The 17,948-nt window shown below is 33.5% G+C and overlaps 1 protein-coding gene across 1 annotated transcript in view; it reads right to left on the bottom strand.

Annotated features, from left to right (window-relative positions):
- Positions 1-14,288, bottom strand: part of LOC106061851 (uncharacterized) — a 71,322-nt gene extending 57,034 nt beyond the window's left edge. The window contains exons 1-4 of the mRNA XM_056011034.1: positions 14,062-14,288; positions 9,599-9,862; positions 6,657-6,896; positions 4,751-5,026 (exon numbers count right to left, since the gene is read on the bottom strand). Coding sequence (XP_055867009.1) covers positions 4,751-5,026; positions 6,657-6,896; positions 9,599-9,862; positions 14,062-14,107 — 826 coding nt within the window. The 5' untranslated portion in view covers positions 14,108-14,288. The remainder of the gene's footprint in view (positions 1-4,750; positions 5,027-6,656; positions 6,897-9,598; positions 9,863-14,061) is intronic.
- Positions 14,289-17,948: the final 3,660 nt, after the last annotated feature.

Below are 17,948 nucleotides of genomic sequence, written 5' to 3'. Positions count from 1 at the left end.
ATTCGGGACTACCCGTTGACGTATTGGTGTTTAAGATATGGAATGCATTTTTCTTTTTGCAGACACACAAAACAAACACACAAATCACAAATACCCTAAAATTTTCGTAATGAATGTTCACTTTTTTGGGGGGGCAATTTTAAGTAACTAGTTTCGGTTCTTTGAGCAGTTATTAAAATATATATATATATATATATATATATATATATATAAACCAGTAGAATGCCTTTCTTTCCCCCATCTTTGGGGTCTAGGCAAAGGATCGGTGCTAAGCATGATTTCCTGTATTCGGAACTTATCCATTTACTGAGGTATCTACAACGCTTTTCAGCTAATAAAAATTGTTGGTCAAATAACAGAAATGCTAATCGCTGCTTTTTAGAAATGGATCCCAGTGACTGGTACGAAAACAAATCAATGTGTGCTGTATTTTAACATCACATGTCTGTAGTTTGTTTGAATTTTGTAAAGTCTGAGACTTGAGTTCTTGTAAATTTGCTTTATTAATAAATTCCCGCAATTGACAGATCAAAGAGGGGGGGGGGATGTTTAAGTATCAAAATACCCCTTTGCTATTTTCATGTGGTAACTATAATTTTTTTAGTTGTTTTTTTTTTAAATAGTTTTTTTTAAGCGAGGAGGCTTGAACTAGGTAGTTCGATAAAAAATTTCAAACTCAGAATATACTAATAAAACCTATATGGTTGAAAAGGGCTTGAAAAAATATTTCCAACCATACTAAATTTATCATTGTATGACAAGTGGAAGGGGAGATATTAATTTTTTTTTGAGAGGGGAAAAGTCTTGATTTTTTAGATCCATGTCATTTCTGTTCACTACCGGAAGTTGAATCAAACTGAGAAATAGGTCAAGAGTATTTTTTTGATTGTGCTGCCAATTGAGCTAATTTTGTAACAAGAATGAACCTAATTTTTTTTTCATTTTGTTTTGAGTTTCTCTTTATTGCATGTAACATTAATTAATTTTGAATGTTTTGATAGGATTAATAATTATTATTTAAAGTGTACTCTTAAGGAATATATAGTAAAACACTATTTGTAATTGAAAAAGTACTTATGTTTGTTAAAAATTCATTTTGAAAGATTTAAATCTTAAAAGAGAAAAAAAATAATTTTAGTTAAGTCCCTGGTACCTATACTTTTAAAGTATGAATTAATTATTATGCTAAGATTATTATTTAAAAAATTGAAAAGTAATACTTTGATTTTAAGTAATTTTTGATGCATGAAGTAAATAATTTTTACATCTATATCAAATCTGCAACAGGTTAATGAAGAACATAATTGGTATCATGCATTCTAAATATTAATGCCTAATACATGATTTTATATAAGAAAAAATGTATAGATATTCTATTTTATGGGTTGATTATTCATCAAAATAGATTTTTTTATTACAAAAAATGTTGTTGTTTTTTTGGGAAATAAAATCACATACTTACAATTATCACTTACACATCAGCAAATCAATCAAATAAAATTAAAAAACACTTAAGGAAATGTAAATACTATCATAATGAAAGAACAAGTATAATCTCAGCATCATCCTGCTCTTCATATTTTTTTCCAATGGGATATTGTGAATCTCACAGATTTTTAGATTATTTGCTTTTGTAAACAATATATTTTCTATGATCAAAACATGTGTTAAAGAATATGCACACCGATGTCTTTCAAAGCAGCTTTTATTTCATTTGTCATTTCATTTCTGGCTCATCTGTCCACTCTCAACTAATTAATCCATAATAATTTCCCCACATCTTTTTCTTGGTAAACAAAAAGAAAATGTGTCTCATGCTCATCTCTTTTTTAGTGCAAAGATAATGCAAGCGTTATTGTCCTTGACTTTTGTCTTACCATCTAAAAATAGCCTTTTTAGCAATTGGTGCTTTTCGTGATAAAAAACTTAGAAACCTAAGATTCTTTCAGCCCAAGAATTGTAGTGAATCACATTGTTTTTATACCCACTGATGGGTCTGATAAATCCCTTATTAATGAGAAACTGTCACATTAATATGTCCAGTGTAGACTGAGGTATAGTTTGATTTAAAAATTGAGTGGAGTTTACTAATCATGGTTTGATAATTTATTACAGGACAACCAAAAGCATTAATCAAATAGTTAAATAGAAACTCTGGTGCATCTAGCATTTTTTAATGGTGTGGAATGTGTCCTTGATGTTCCAACTAAATGTGAAAAACAAATTTAATTCAAAATTTCTTATATTTATGTAAAGATATATTAATATAATAGCTATATAATATTTTTAATAAAAAAAAACTTTTACACAACTACCTTAATAGATTAAATCAAATCATATTGAATTGGAATAATTAAAAAAATATTTAACCTTATGAAAAAATAATTAATTTTATATGTAGATAAACAAATGCTTTTAAAAAGAAATTACTCAAATCATAGATGGTTATAAATAGGGGGCCGATTGAGATGGATTTAAATATATACTGTCAGTGATGGCTGTATATATGTTCTAACAAACCTCTTTTTTCATGGATAATTTTTTTTCTGCCAACTCTGTCTTAAAATATAGTGTTCAGTGCTAAAAATGTCAACTATCGATAATTGGTCACAAATTTGAGTGAATCGAGAGGACTTCACTGTAAGTCGTTTTTTTAATTAAATTAGGTCGTAAATACGGTTCTAACTTATCGATTAAGCATTTTTAAGCAAATGCCTAAATGCCTCTTTTTTTTTTAAGTTTGGCTTACGGATTAATTCAATTGACAAACATAAAAACAAAATGTGCAGTCGTTTGATCTTCAACCAAATAAAAACAAACCAACACTGGAATAATCGGAACATGCCTTTTAAAAATATAAACATTCCAGGTCACAATGAGCACAAATTTCGTACAAAAAATTAGCAAAATTTAATTTTACTATGAAATTCAAAATACCATAGTTTTGGACCTATGCAGTTTGTGTATGAAAAAATGTAATACTACTTCCGGTGTTTATACGCGGATATCGAACTACCAACTTGAACCTCACCACCTTATTGAATTTAGTGACAGTATTTTGCTTTGGGTTTTTCGTAGATTTGCTATATTAAGGAAGCCTAGGGACTTTTTTTGGGGGGTGGGGCATCCCTTGCTACGATGATGAGATGTTTATTTATAGTTTATTTTAGATTTTTTTTTTTGGGGGGGGGCCTGGGGGGGGGGAGAAGGGATTGAACCTGAAAAATCCCTGGCTACTATCATGGAACTTTTTTTAAAAATTTAGGGTTGAGTTGAACTTCATTAATTTGTTAATAGAATTAGGTGATTAAAGTTTGGCTTTATTATTTTTTTTTATTAAACCTCAAAAATCCCACTTGAAGTTCTCACCGTAGTTCTGCTTTAGTTTTTTTAAGGGCGTTTTAAGCTTAATAATCCATTTGCACGAAATACTAAAAAAAAACAAAAAAAAAAAAAACAAAAAAAACTAAAACTAATTTTTTAAAGAAGGCATATAACTTCGAAGCCACCATGGCTATGACTGTAGTTTTTCTATATATTTTTCATTTTGCAAGTTTTGCATCTGAAACTCATATGGATTTGGTTACCGCAATACTGCTTTAATTTTTTAGTTTAGCAAATGGGGGAAAGGTAGTTCATCTTGAAAACGCTAAAACTTAAAGCGAAACTAAAGCATACTTGTAGCTTATTTGTGTGTAAAAGAGGGGGTTTTAATTTCCAACCCCCTCTCCTTCGCTAAGGGAATTAGGTAACTGTAGTTTAGATTTATTTTAAAAGTACTAACGCAAAACTACAATCCTCCATCCCCCCTCCGTGTGGTAATTATTTTTCGCGGAGGGGGGCTAACCCCGAACGCCCTCCCCCCAAGGCAATGCCTATGTTTATAAGCCATTAAAACTGTTGCCGAAATTGTGTACATCATACCATTAGACTTTCTGTCCCTTTCTACCAACAAGATAAAATATTTAACGCTTCTCATATTTTCCCCTGTTGCCTTTCCACATCAGAGATTTACTGTAAGTGACTAGGCTAATTATCTTGTCTTTTAAAGTAACGTTTGTAATTTGTAAGATGAGGTTTGTGGATCATAAGGCCACTGAATCACATCACCCATGTACCTATCTGTAGAATAGAGCACTCAAATCCATTATACCTTTCTTTCGGGCCATGACTGCCTGACATCCATGGGCCAAACCTCCTTCAAGACCCTTTAAAGTTAGCTTCAGTTTCCGTCTGTCACCACGAGGAAATACTGCATAGGACTTTCTGTGGATAGGCATTTAGATAAGCTGCCAAACTAGTCGCTTCACACAGCTTTTGGATAGATATGTAGATGGTTTTGCATTAGAAGAGCATCAAGTATTTCAGTTGTGACTACCATGTAAATCTGCAGCTTTGACGCAAATGCCATGACGATTAGTGAGTTTCCTTTGAAAATCATTAACTCTTTACGATTGAAAAGCAGATGATGGCCACAGAAATTGTCCTTATCACTGCATACAGATGTTTACTACAGGCTTAGAAAGCCCTGGATGACAACCACCCATTTAAACAGTGCCATCCTAAAGTCACAAGCTATAAATTTGGAGGACTTCCTACCTCGGGTTTAATTATTTTATATCCAAGTTCAAAACTTTTGTGACACGCACACACACACATACACAAACACACACGTTATGCTTAAGTTTGTGTCTGTTTTACGATTATACTTTTAAGGTTTAAGTATGAAAAAAAAAAGATAATCTCTTACTATAAAACGCGATGTCTTCTGTAGTGTTTTCTGAACAAGAAAGAGAGGTCATATTTCTAGATTCCAAAGAGACTGGAACTGTCAGTAGAAAATTGGAATCTGTTGAAGAACATGTCATCGTATCTAATGATGTATTGCAGATGTCGTTGTGATATGTAGAATATTGGCTGGATTGTCCGTCCTTCATAAGAACGTTGATTGACAAGGATTGGTTTACTTTCGGACATATCAATGTAAAAACCATGGGCATTTTCCTTGCATCTGGAATAGGTAGCACTGAAACAAAAAAGAGATTTACACTAAGTATTATTTCAATTTAAATTATAAAACATAGACGTATATCTTATATCTTATATCTAGACTTGACATGGAGATCTTTTAACATTGCAAAAAAATGTCGTGAATTTTTTTTTTAAAGTTGAAACAAGTTATAGAAAGTAAAGTTGTTGTTTTTTAAACCCTAACCTATGTAGCATATAATTATTTTTTACATCTAGATCTCTTTTTCTCCCTCAGCAACCTGCGCGCCAATTTTCACAGCGCGACGCCATAATGCTCTGTCATGTGCTATGTCTCCCAGGTGACTGGGTCCATGCTTAACCCCTTCATAGAAGCTTTGAGGGTGTCCCTGAAGAGCTTTCTTTGACCACCTTGCGAGCGCTTTCATTCGGTTAGTTGGCCATACAAGAGTCATTTAGGTATGCAGCTGTCTTCCATTCTGCAGACGTGTCTTGGCCATCGCAGCTGGGACTGCATCAGGATTATGTGGATGCTTTGCTGGTAGAAGAAACACGCCAGAGAAGAAAAGCAAGATTAATGACAATAGCTCCAGCTGGAATAACCTGCCCTTTGTTCTCTTTGTGCAGCCGAATATTCCGGGCTCACATAGGTCTCACCAGCCACATAAGGAGGCATAAAACCCCAGTGCAAAGTCCTAAGCCCCGTGGATGTCAAAGTGGTCATCATCGAACCACGATGGACGAACTATATATATATATATATATATATATATATATATATATATATGTTATGTAGTAATTGAACATAAGAAATAAGAGTACTCTTGTCTCATAATGAACCTCATTCACTAATCGTAAATAAACACATTTAGCCACATCATAATATTGGTAGAGCAATAAATAAAAATACAACTCACATGACAGCCTTTATGGTTTACATAATATACTTAGAACCACGTGGCTAAATGTTGTTTGTTTACGATTGGTGTATGAGGTCCATTATTATGTTGAAATTTTAAGATACCTAATCTAAAAAGATCTAGCTAGATAATCAATCTATTCAAATGTGCATAAGATGATTAAAATCATCAACAGACGTGAATTTTTTTCGATCTAGGATTTTCAAAACATGATCTCAATGGAAACTAACTGGCTTTGTTCTATATATCTGCTTGAGTATATAGTTCTGTGATTTATAACCCCTGTCTAAAAAAAATCCAAGAAATAGCCCTGCACCTGGTTCAAAATTGGTCACTACCCATTTTCTTAGGCAAAAGAAATTGGATGTCGTTTATTTACGAAATAAACGATGTTAATTGTTCGCTTCAGGCTACTTGTTTTTATTGATGCCAAGGTGTTTAATCAATAAATCGACCGAAAATGAAATGTATTTGAAACCAAAAATTGTCACGTTCAGAGCCTGCATGGTAATTGGTTTCATATAAATGCCGACACGGCTCCAAAAATAGTGAGTAACAAGTCCTAGTTAATGAGCATTAATCTGGATTGCGAAGCTGAATGTTACAAGGAAATCCACGGTCGTGGGGGCCCCCATTTGGCGTGAGGCCTGGGAAGGTTGTCCCACTTTCCACCCACAAGAGCCGCTACTTCTCCCGTATACATCTATCGCAGGTTAATATAATTGAAATAAAAAGTTGTATACCTACCATTCGTATCGTTGGATTTAATCATGTAACTTGAGCATATATATGATACGATTAGATGTGTATAGTTCAATACCTCCATAAGGTAATCATTGTTGACCACGGCGCACTTCATTCCCAAGCTACACTTAATATGCATTGTCTTCAAGAAACCAACATTTGTTATTGTTCCATCTTTATACATTAAAGCTACTGTTGTTAAGTCACCGTGGGGCGGGCAGTGTAGCTTCTTTTCTTGAAGTTCTGAATTTTGAAAAAAAAAAAAAACAAGTATTACGAGAAAAAAAATCAATTAAAGCCAACAAGCAATTTTGTGAATTGACAAAAATATTTTTGTTTAAATTGCAAATGTATACCTGAATGCCAAGAAATTCTTAATAGATATTTGGTATGAAACATAAATTATTTTAGTATTGTTAAAATAGAATGAAAGCATAATCTAATATCTAAAAATAATAAAGAATGGTAATGTCTACGATTCCGAAGATTAAGAATGAGTACAATGTTTCAAAGGACTACATAAACCCACGTGGCACCTGCTTCACTAGCGGATCCAGAAGTTTTGAGCGGGGGAGGGAGCGATTGTTTTTCAAACCTAAACTCAAACGCCCAGTAAACCCTAACCAAATGTACAGAAAGTAAGATAGATAGATAGATAGATAGATAGATAGATAGATAGATAGATAGATAGATAGATAGATAGATAGATAGATAGATAGATAGATAGATAGATAGATAGATAGATAGATAGATAGATAAATAGATAGATAGATAGATAGATAGATAGATAGATAGATAGATAGATAGATAGATAGATAGATAGATAGATAGATAGATAGATAAATAGATAGACATCAGAGAATCACAAAATGGTCTATATTACATTTTGAGTAGTGTTTCTCAACCTTTAGCATAAACAAACAGTCACGTTGGTGGCCCTTATCTTTTCATCTATGCTGCTAGGGGATCTGTGGGAGAGCTGTAAGATCTTGATCTCCACTGGGATTTTAGGGGTAGGCCCGACGCCTAGCGTTTTCTTGCATTCTTCACTGCAGAAACGCATTTTCCTGGCATCTAAAGCACACTGTTTAACCAATTAAAAAAAAGGCTGATAACATTTAGCAGAATAAAAATTAACTTTGGGGTCAGTGCCAATACTGAAGTGTGAGTTAGAATCGAGATACAAGCAGTGTAAGTATATCTCTATTAGTCGTATTTATCGTAATATTATCCTCATGTTAAGGAAGACCTCTTGTAGTGGGCCTATTTTAGTCAGAAAAAATATTTGCAAAAAAAAAACAACAAAAAGATGGTTCAACCCGCTTTGGGTTTTGACTGGCGCAAAATGTCTACTTTTTAAGAATCTTTGACATAACTTTTTATTTTCAATTCTAATGTAAATTTATAGGCCTTTACATTGGAAATATGACAGATGTGTTTCTTGAAAAGAAAAGATACTCGACAGATTTAGATTAAGGCTTTTATAGACGTCGCTGAAAAAAAAAGTGTTTTCGACAAATGATATTTATTAAAAAGTTCATTTACAAATTATTAATATGTTTAAGACGCCTGTTTTTTAACTTCTTTTTTTGTTACAGAAATATATTTCAAAGCTATGAACAAAGCAAATACATTTTTAAAAATTCGGAAGACGGAGGAGAAATGAAGTAGACCAACTAGATTCTTCTTAAATTTTTTTTTTTTTAGGATTAAAGTATAAATAAAGAATTATAGTCCCAAAGATATTTTTACAAAAGTAAAATATTCAATTCAGATAGGGTAAGGTTTAGAAAAGGCTACACTGAAAATATATTTGGGTTCAGAACTCATCTCAGATGTTACCCTTATACCGCAAAATTTCTTTTTAGGCCTAATTCTAAATTTTCCAAAACATTGTCTTTCTTTAAAAGTTCATGCAGATCTACAGTGACTCTGTCGCCATATTTGGCTATTCTTTTTTTAAAACGTCATGTCGGGGACGGTAGAGAGAAAACGAGTATTTATGTGATCGTCTTCCGTCCTTTTATAATGATTGCTAACAATTGCGTTTGGCATTAAAGAATAGGGGTAAGGATTTATGGCACATATAACTTATTTCAGTGACAGATTTTTTGTAAAAAAAAAATTAGTAATTTCTGAATTATAATACAAATAAAAAAGGTATTGGTCTGCCCGGCAGGGTTGGGGGGGGGGGCATTGCTTCTATTGCCCCCCTCTCACCTGGTTCAACCCTCTTTGATTTTATATTTACTAATGATTTAATTTGAGATTAGGAAGTGAAGTGACATACTATACAAATGGGTTCAACTATCATTAAGTAGCTTATATTAAATTGACATTCTACTAACTTTGTTTACATACAATGATATCTGCTTGGGAACGACATACATAAGATTGGTTAAATATATATATATATATATATATATATATATATATATATATATATATATAAGTAGCTTTTATTATATAGATATGTAACTAATTAATTTAACAAACTAAGACTTCTTCACACGCACACACAAAATGGATCGCCCTTCCCCCACTTAATGCAATCGCCGCTCCACAAATCGGCAACTTACCAGAAGGGGGATGACATAAAAAATATGGTTAAAATGGTTAAAATATCAATAAGTAGCTTTCATCATATAGATATCTAGTTAATTATCTTAACAAAATTTGATTTCTCAAAAATAAAAATTAGACCGCCCTCCTACATGAAAGTATGGGGGCGGGGGGGGGGAAGGCGGGATTGATGTAATCCCATCCAATCAAATCGTCCAAAATACATTATGACATTATGCAATTTCTCTACTAAAATTCCCCCACTACCTCCCCCCCAGCCCCGGATCCGCCAGTAACCTACTAACAAAAAGCATAAAAAGCATCATAGACAAAAAGTACTTGTTTTAAAACTAACAAAAAATGTAAATAAAAATATTACATACTAAACTGCTTCTCCTCATGGAATATATAATGTTCACAAAAATATGAAGCTATCCTTTGAAACCAATTTATATCCCTAGTGCTTAAAATATTATACATGCTGTTGTAGGAACAAGTCATGTTCCCGAAAGCTACACAGTAACTGTTGGCATAAAATGCAGCTATCTCTATGTCACCATTGTTGAGGTTAACAATCAACGAACTATTCCAATTAGTTTTAATACATTTCAGCAACGTCTCCTTTTTCTCTGGTACTAAAACAATACCTAATAAGGAAAAAAAAAGATTATTAAAAAAATAAATATAAAATTAAAATCAAATTAACATAAATGAAATCACATTTTAATATTTATTATTGTTTTCATTTTTCTCAACACTTTACTAGGTGACTAAAAATAATTATTGATGATCGACAATATTGACAATACATTGTCGTGAATATAATTAAATATTATATGTCATTATTAATGTACGTTACAACTTGCGACAAAATACATGAACTATTAACTAGTACATAAAATTATTTTTTGTTGTTTTACAGCAAAAGTTTTCACATTAATTTTGTTATCAATGAAGTTGTAATTTCCTCTTCCTGTTTTTGAAATCAAAATAACTATACTATCTAGAAAAAAGTGTTAATGCTTTTGAAAAGTAAATAAAAAACAGTGTTGCTTTAATGGATTTTTAAAAAATGTGTTCTGGTCTAGTACAGATGTATTTTGACTGAGTGCAGTGTGTCGCTATTAAATATAGGTTGTTTTCATTACATGCGTCAACAAAGCCAAATTGTTCAACGGTCCATTTCTTGATGGGATGTGAAAAAAGAAATTTTGCCTACAGAATGGAACATGTCATTACAGCCCATATGGTGCCCAATCCAAATAAGGGAAACCTGTAGGCTCCACCTTGTATGTATGGAGGTTCTCCTATTGAATATTTAGGAGTAATGTCCCTTGTCAACTGTTGTTATCAACCAAGATGGCGTATGAATAAACAGCTGTTTTCGATACAGCCAACACTGAGAGTTTTGATATTAATCGTTTATGTATGTGTGTATATGTTTCAGCGAAAGCATGTTTTGATATTAAATGCGCGTCTAGTTCACATAGATGTAATAAAACGTGACCTCAAATCAGTGAACATCATCCTGACAATTGGGAAGACATAGCTCTAGACCGCAACAGATGGAGAGAGACAGTGACCAAGAAAGCTATGAAAAGTGAAAGTACATGGGTCTCAGCTGAGGAAGAAAAACGTACAATCCGAAAAACGGCCAGCTCCTCTACCACCGAAGCAAAAGCCACCTTAACCTGCGCTATCTGTGGACGGGAGTGTCTCTCCGAAATAGGGCTCCACAGCGACACGAGGAAGTGTGCTCTGAGATGAACCATAGTCGCTCCACGACTGAAGGAGGCCAATGAATGAGTTCACTGAGTGGTCTCTTTAGACGCCCAGGGCTGATGGAGGTTGGCTTTGCTTTCACAAGATATACATCAGCCTTTGCAGCACACCATGAACAAATATTTTCTAGTTTTTAAGATTTAAATAGGACAGACGAATGATGGACTTTTTTTATTTTACAGGTACACTGATCAAACACAATTTTTAGACGCTTTTTTTTTGTTGGCTGTTAAAAATGAAAATGTAGAAAATGGGAAAATTCGCCAAGTCGAATGTTCTGCTCAATTAATTGAATTATAATTAAAAAGAAACGCCGAGATCAATTAAGGACTTGGTTGTTTGTTTTCGAAACCTTTTTTTAGTTTATCTTATCTTATCTTATAAAATACAGACGTTACTTCAAAAAAAAAAAAAAAAAGAAGATTGTAACGTACAAAGCGTCATGCATCTTATCGTAATAATGCATGTTAACCAATGACTTAAATTCTGCCAAGTCATTGGTTTTCTTGGCTGTCTCAGGCAACCAACTCCATGCTCTAATAAATAGAATATTTTTTTCCTTGTATTTGAAGATTATGGTTCAGTGTTTTATGTATAATTGCTACTTTACTTTAAAATCTTCTATCCTGAAGGCTTTCTAAATTTAGTGATTGTACTAAAGGTGTTACTCTAGTTAAATGTGAATATTCGTTTGTTATGAATCTCATTGCTCTATTTTGTGTCTGTTCAAATTTCTTAATGTAATCTTGAGTTGAGGGTCCCAAACAGAGGATGCATATTCTCTAATTGGCCTAACCAAGGTTAAATAACAATTTAGTTGTATTTGGACTCATAGCTGCACAGTAACCTTAGGGAACTAATGAAATTTGTCTGTTAGACTTTGTCAGATTTCGGCGTGGTGAATAGTGTTGGCATCCGATAATTCCGAACTAATAAAAAAAAAAAACAAGATTACAAGAAAGATTGTGTTATCACACAAATTCATAGGCGGACCCCAGTGGCGTAGCAAGATACCAGTTGGCCCGGGTTCAGGAATACATTGGTGGGCCCCCTCCCCAATAAGACGAATACAATGTTTGACAAAACAATTCAGTAATCTGAATGTATCGGTACATTGACCATAAGACGTTCCAATGCAAGTAGAGTAGCTTTTTAATAATCTTGTTACGTTGGACTCTGATGGAATTCGAACACGAATTAAAAGTTTTTTTGTTTATACATTTTTATACAGTATGAAACGAGTTAACGGAATTTGAAATATATAATTCAAGAAATGTTTTAGGAGTCCAAGTTCCCATTCTACACATTTACATTCCTAAAACACTTTAGGTGTCATGCTTTGAAACATTGATACAAAGTAGTATCTAGTTCTACGTCCATTATTTAACAGTAAATATATCGAATATTTATTTACCGAACATTTCTCTAGCCTTCTAAGTAGCACAGTAAGAAACCAATGCGTCTATTTCTAAATGTACATTCTAGTATCTAATCATATTGGAAGCTCCTTCATAGCTTGAGCCTAGTAGCTTATTTAAGGATTTTTTTTTAATTACTCGGAGCATTTGTCCAGCGAATACTCACATATATAAAAACCTAGAAATTAATATCTAATTTTATTTCTTTGGATGTTCCGTCAACGGAGGTCACTAAACAGTATCAATAAAATAATCCGTATTTGATATTGACTTTTCATTCGTTTTGGGCGCAGCCACCAACGAAAGAGACATATGGTACATAATTGATATCCTAATATACCGGTATTTTTTCCAGAACTGCATTATCCAGCAGATCTATTATTTCGTTTTGAACCTCTTGGGCTTTGATTTCCTGTCAAATTTGAATATTCAAAGCAATTTTCGGAGGTTTTAGTATAAATATATGTCGTGAAATTTCTTTTAGAGCAATGAAATAAGTTTCAACCAAATATTAAGTATTGGTAAGAAAATGGCACTATTCCATGATCCATTTAGTTATCTCTCTTTCTTCTAGATCTTGTAATAAACCTGCTTCCCAATTCTGTCTCCTCATTAATTGCAATAGCATAAACCTATCTTTTAACGTTTCCTATCTCTGATGTTTCTTTGGCTTGCTAAATATTAAATGTTATTTTAATTTTGTTTAGATTTCATCTTTCTATTCTGATATAATGATTACATTCACATTTTCTATACACTACAGAAGACAACAAAACAATGCAATGAAGACTTTCGAGGAAACATCGTCTTGATTGAATGTCTTACACTATTTCACAATGAAAACTTCTTCGGATTCAATAGTTTTTTTTTTATATCAGACTATTTTTTTTTGTCAGACTAATTTTTTCAATGTCAGACTAGTTTTTTTTTTTATGTCATACTTCCAGATTATACTTTCACTAAGTAGATCTAGTAGGAGTACTGCCTGGTCGTGCGAAATATATAAAACTAAATGACGGACAGACTGACAAATAGATAACACAAAACTAATTGTAGTTTTTCTCTTTAAGGAGAGCGAAAAAATGTATTTTGTTTTAATACGAGAAAGTTGACCAGGTAATAGATATTGATGCATCGCTTTCTTTTAGCATTTTATTTAAAAAATTCTTCCACAAGGCGTTAAGTGAAAAAGGAATCCATAATGTCACACGGCCTTGTTAGAGAAAAAATATATATCAGGATTAATCTTAAAAGTGATTTTCAATAATTGATTCTAGTAATTTACTTTCTTATTTAAAAAATCCAGGATTATTTTAGGTTATATCATATTTTCAAAAGCTTTTAGTATTTTGTTTTCTAAACTTTGAGGACAGACCAACCAACAGACAAGCGGCTTTTATCCTTATTGGCCATTAAACAAATAGATAAATAAATAAATAAATCTGATTATTTAAAACTTGTTTGGAAGGAACTAGGTTAGTACAATGTTTTGGCGTGGCCGTCATGCCACTGCACGAAATTCACTACAGAAAAAGTTGATTTAAAAAAAAAAGCGTCACATCTACATTCAAAGTGCATTCTTAGCCTTTATAAACAAACATAAATGTTTTCTTTTAAGTAGGTATTTGACCATTATTTAAACTTACCATAGGCTCCATTGAAAATTAAAAACAAAACTTGGAAAGAAATCATTTTGCCAGCATTAATTGAATGACAAATAACAGAATGCTAACATTTCTCAAGATGAACATATTTATAAGAATAACCATTATCTCAACATATAACCATCTAGACATTGAGACTACACAACTCTTAATCCCTTTAGTCAATGAAGGCAATACTAGGTAGTATCTATTTTATATGTGTAGCACGGTCTTTTGTTTATAAATTTAGTTAACTAAGATCCGCTTTCTAGTACTAAATATAGATACTCCTTGAGTGGTGTCCTATTTTTTGATAGGTCAGGCTGTTTACAGCTACCTGAAAGGGTTTGACAATCTGCAAAGTAACCTTTAAATGTTTTAAAAATGTTTTTACGCTACTTTTAAGCCTAAGCGACATGCTAAGTCCAGTGGCGTACCTAGGATAGTGTGACAAGGTTGTCCTAATTTGAACATTCCCCCGGGCTTTCCAAAAAAAAGGGGTTCCCCTAAATAAGTGTCCGAAATTAATTTATGCATTAAATTGTACGCCATAATCTCATGTCCTGATGTCAAATGTCAAAATGCAGGGACTTCTAAAGAGGTCCAGCCCCTCCGGTCCCCAAAGCTTTATCGACGCCAGAGGCTAAACCTGTCATGCTTGACCGTTGGTGTCATTTTTTTTTTTGTAAAAATAATTTCCTAAACATCATCTCACTTCTTTTGCGAATTAGGCTTTCCTATAATAATAAAGTTTCATCTTCTGTTAGGGACAATGAATGATACAACTTGATCCGAGAATGGGAATAAGAAGAAATAACGTGTTCTAAAATTCCTTTCAGACGGACAACATGACTTGGTACAAGCCTGTAACAATTGAACAATAACTACAACATCATGTGACTTTCCTTTGCACACTAACTTAAGGCGAATTATAATATATATATATATACAACTAAAAATGCACACGAAATTCCTTTACATTAAAATAGATTGAGAAATCGGACAATTAAATTAAACGCAAGTTATTGCAGAATAAACAATGAAAGCTGTGTTTTTAAAACGAACCTTATAACTTATTTAGTAATAAGCTTATTAGATTAAAAAAATGTAATGTTGAATTTATCAGACACAAAATAGAGCAGTGAGATCCATAGCAAACGAACATTTACATTGGACTTGAGTAACACCTTTGGTGATATCACTAAATTTAGAAAGCCTGCAGGATAGAAGACTTACAAGTTAAGAAGCAATCATGCATAAAACACTGTACCATAATCGTCAAATAAAAAAAAAGAAAAACTAAAGTAAAACTACAGTTTATTCAGAGGGAGAGAAGATTGAAAGGTTAAAACCTAATCCAATAAAAAACAAGATTACAAAGACAGTTTGTCTGGAAACACAAACTCAAAATCGGCCCCCAAAGTGGTCCACCCAGACAGGCTTCAATATTTTCAGAAAGAACATCCAAATAAAATTATATCAAAGACAAATGAGAGATAAGAATGGAGAAAGAAGGTTGACAGATCTTGTGTAGTGCCCCAACAGTACAGCAGATCAAAGGATTGGTGCAAGTGAATGCAAAGTTAGATGTGAACCTGGCCTAACTAGTTCCCCTTTCAGACCTTGTGGTCTATAGGGCAGATGATGTAAAGTTCATCTGTTTTTGTGTCCTACGGTTAACGAGGGTGTCATGTAGCCAGCACAACGACCAACCGTCTTTACTTTTCCCCAACTAATATCAGGTACCCATTGGAGCTGGGTGGGCTCAGGGGCGCCTAAGGATTCCGAAGTTGAAAGTCCAAGTCTTCACCAGGATTCGATCCCGGGGCCCCCGGTTCGGAAGCCAAGCGCTTTACCGCTCAGCTACCGCGCCTCTCCTGGCCTACCTAACTAAAGTCTTATAATTGATGTAATTGTTTTGAAAAGGCTCATTCTCTTATTCAAATGTTCAAAAAAAAAAACAAAAAAAAAAAAAAAAAAACTGAGCATAAAAAGTTGTCTACGAAAATGACGTTTACAAGACTACTATTCGTTTTAATTTAGGTCTAACTTATAATACATACTAATTAGCTTTTTCTCTTTAAAAAACTGCTTGCATAACTGATTTTAAAAATTAGATTTTTCGCTTTCAGAAAAAAAAAGTAGCAGTTGCATCAGAACTTTGAATGGTCTAAAATATTGTGATGTCGGATTTTCAATATCTTTTCTAGATTACGAGATCTAAACGGAACGGACGGACAAACATTTCGCACAAAACTAATAGCGTCTTTTCCCCTTTCGGGGGCCGCTAAAAACAACAGAAAAAACAAACAAACTAAGAACAAGAATTCCATAATGTCCACCGGTGGATTTAGAGGCTCACACATCTCTGCTAAAAAATAATAAAGAACACATAATAAAGTCCTAATTCCACCATAATCTTTACTTAAGGGGATTAAGTCCTTTCCAATAAACGTCACTGAGTCTTATTAATTGAGTAAATCTACGAGAAAGTCAAACCAAACTATAATAACATTTTATTGTATCATGGAGAAGACGAGATTCAGGCTATTACAGTAAAAAAAAAATACTTACAGATTAATTCACGCAATAGCCGATTAATTGATTATTCAAGTAGTTTGTGGAACACCTAGTCAGGTCTTGCGAAGCACAAGGGTTCCGCGGAACACAGTTTGGGAAACAGTGTATGTGTAAAGTAAGAAAATCACATCATCTTGACACCTACAGATATATATGCATTAAAAGAAAACGTACCAATAATAGATGTAGAACTAACAGATTATTTCTCTGAGCCGAGAGAGAACTAAAATGATAAAGGCTGGAAAAGAGATGAGAAGATAGGGAGCTTTTTCGTCCGCTGCACCTAGTTGCTGGAGGTGTCATCCTAAGTTTGACAGATGGATGGGGCTCACGTCAAATGTTATGTTGCTCTTGTGACATTCTTCGGTTGTTTCAGTCATTTAAGGAATTGTGCCTGTCGCTTCAGAAGTTTATTTCAATCACTTCAGGAGTTGTTTCAGTCACTGCAGGCGTTTTATTTTATGACAGATGTTCTTCCGTTGCTTGTGTTTCTATGCTGCTGTATATTTCTGTTGTTGTAGTAGAAGGGGGTGCAGTTGCAGACTCAGAAGTGTTATTTGTCGCTGGTAATGTGATGTGATGGTTGCTGGTGATGTGATGGTTGCTGGCGATGTGATGGTTGCTGGTGATGTGATGGTTGCTGGTAATGTGGTGATTGCTGCTAATGTGACGGTTGCTGGTGATGTGATGTGAAGGTTGCTGGTTTTGTGATTGTTGCTGGTGATATGATGATTGCTGATTAAAAAAAAATTGTTGTGATAGTTGCTGTTGAAGTTGCTGTCCATGCCGAAGTTGTTAATGTTGTAGTTCTAGTCGATATTGTAGTGCTTGTCGGTTTTATAGTGATTGTTGGTGTGTTCATTGTAGGTGCTGTTGTAAAAGACGTTGTTGTAATTGTTTTAGTTGTAGCCGGCATAGTAGTGGTTGTTGGGGTAGTAGTCATTGTTGGTGTAGTAGTGGTTGTTGGGGTAGTTGTAGTTGATGATGTTAAGGTTGGTTCAGTTGTAGTTAAGGTCGGTCTGGTAGTGGTTGTCGATGTGGTAGTAGTAGTTGGCGTCGTAGTGATTGTTAGTGTCGTAGTGGTTGTCGTCGGAGTCTTGTTCTAGTTGACAGTGTGATTGTTTTAATTGTAGTGGTTGTAGGCGTAGTGGTCGAGAAAGTGCTAGTGGTTATTGGTGTAAATGAAAATAGAGAAGAATATTGCATATATTTTAAATCATATTTTCTAATCAATAATTAGTTAACTTTATTTAGCAACTAGGCGCATTAAGACTAAATCTTCACTCTCCTATGAGATGATTGAAATCACG

The sequence above is a fragment of the Biomphalaria glabrata genome, chromosome 14 (genome assembly GCF_947242115.1).
Source record: "Biomphalaria glabrata chromosome 14, xgBioGlab47.1, whole genome shotgun sequence".
NCBI lineage: Eukaryota > Metazoa > Mollusca > Gastropoda > Planorbidae > Biomphalaria > Biomphalaria glabrata.
The sequence above is the reverse complement of the archived record's forward strand: the minus strand, read 5'-3'. Positions and strand labels throughout refer to the sequence as shown.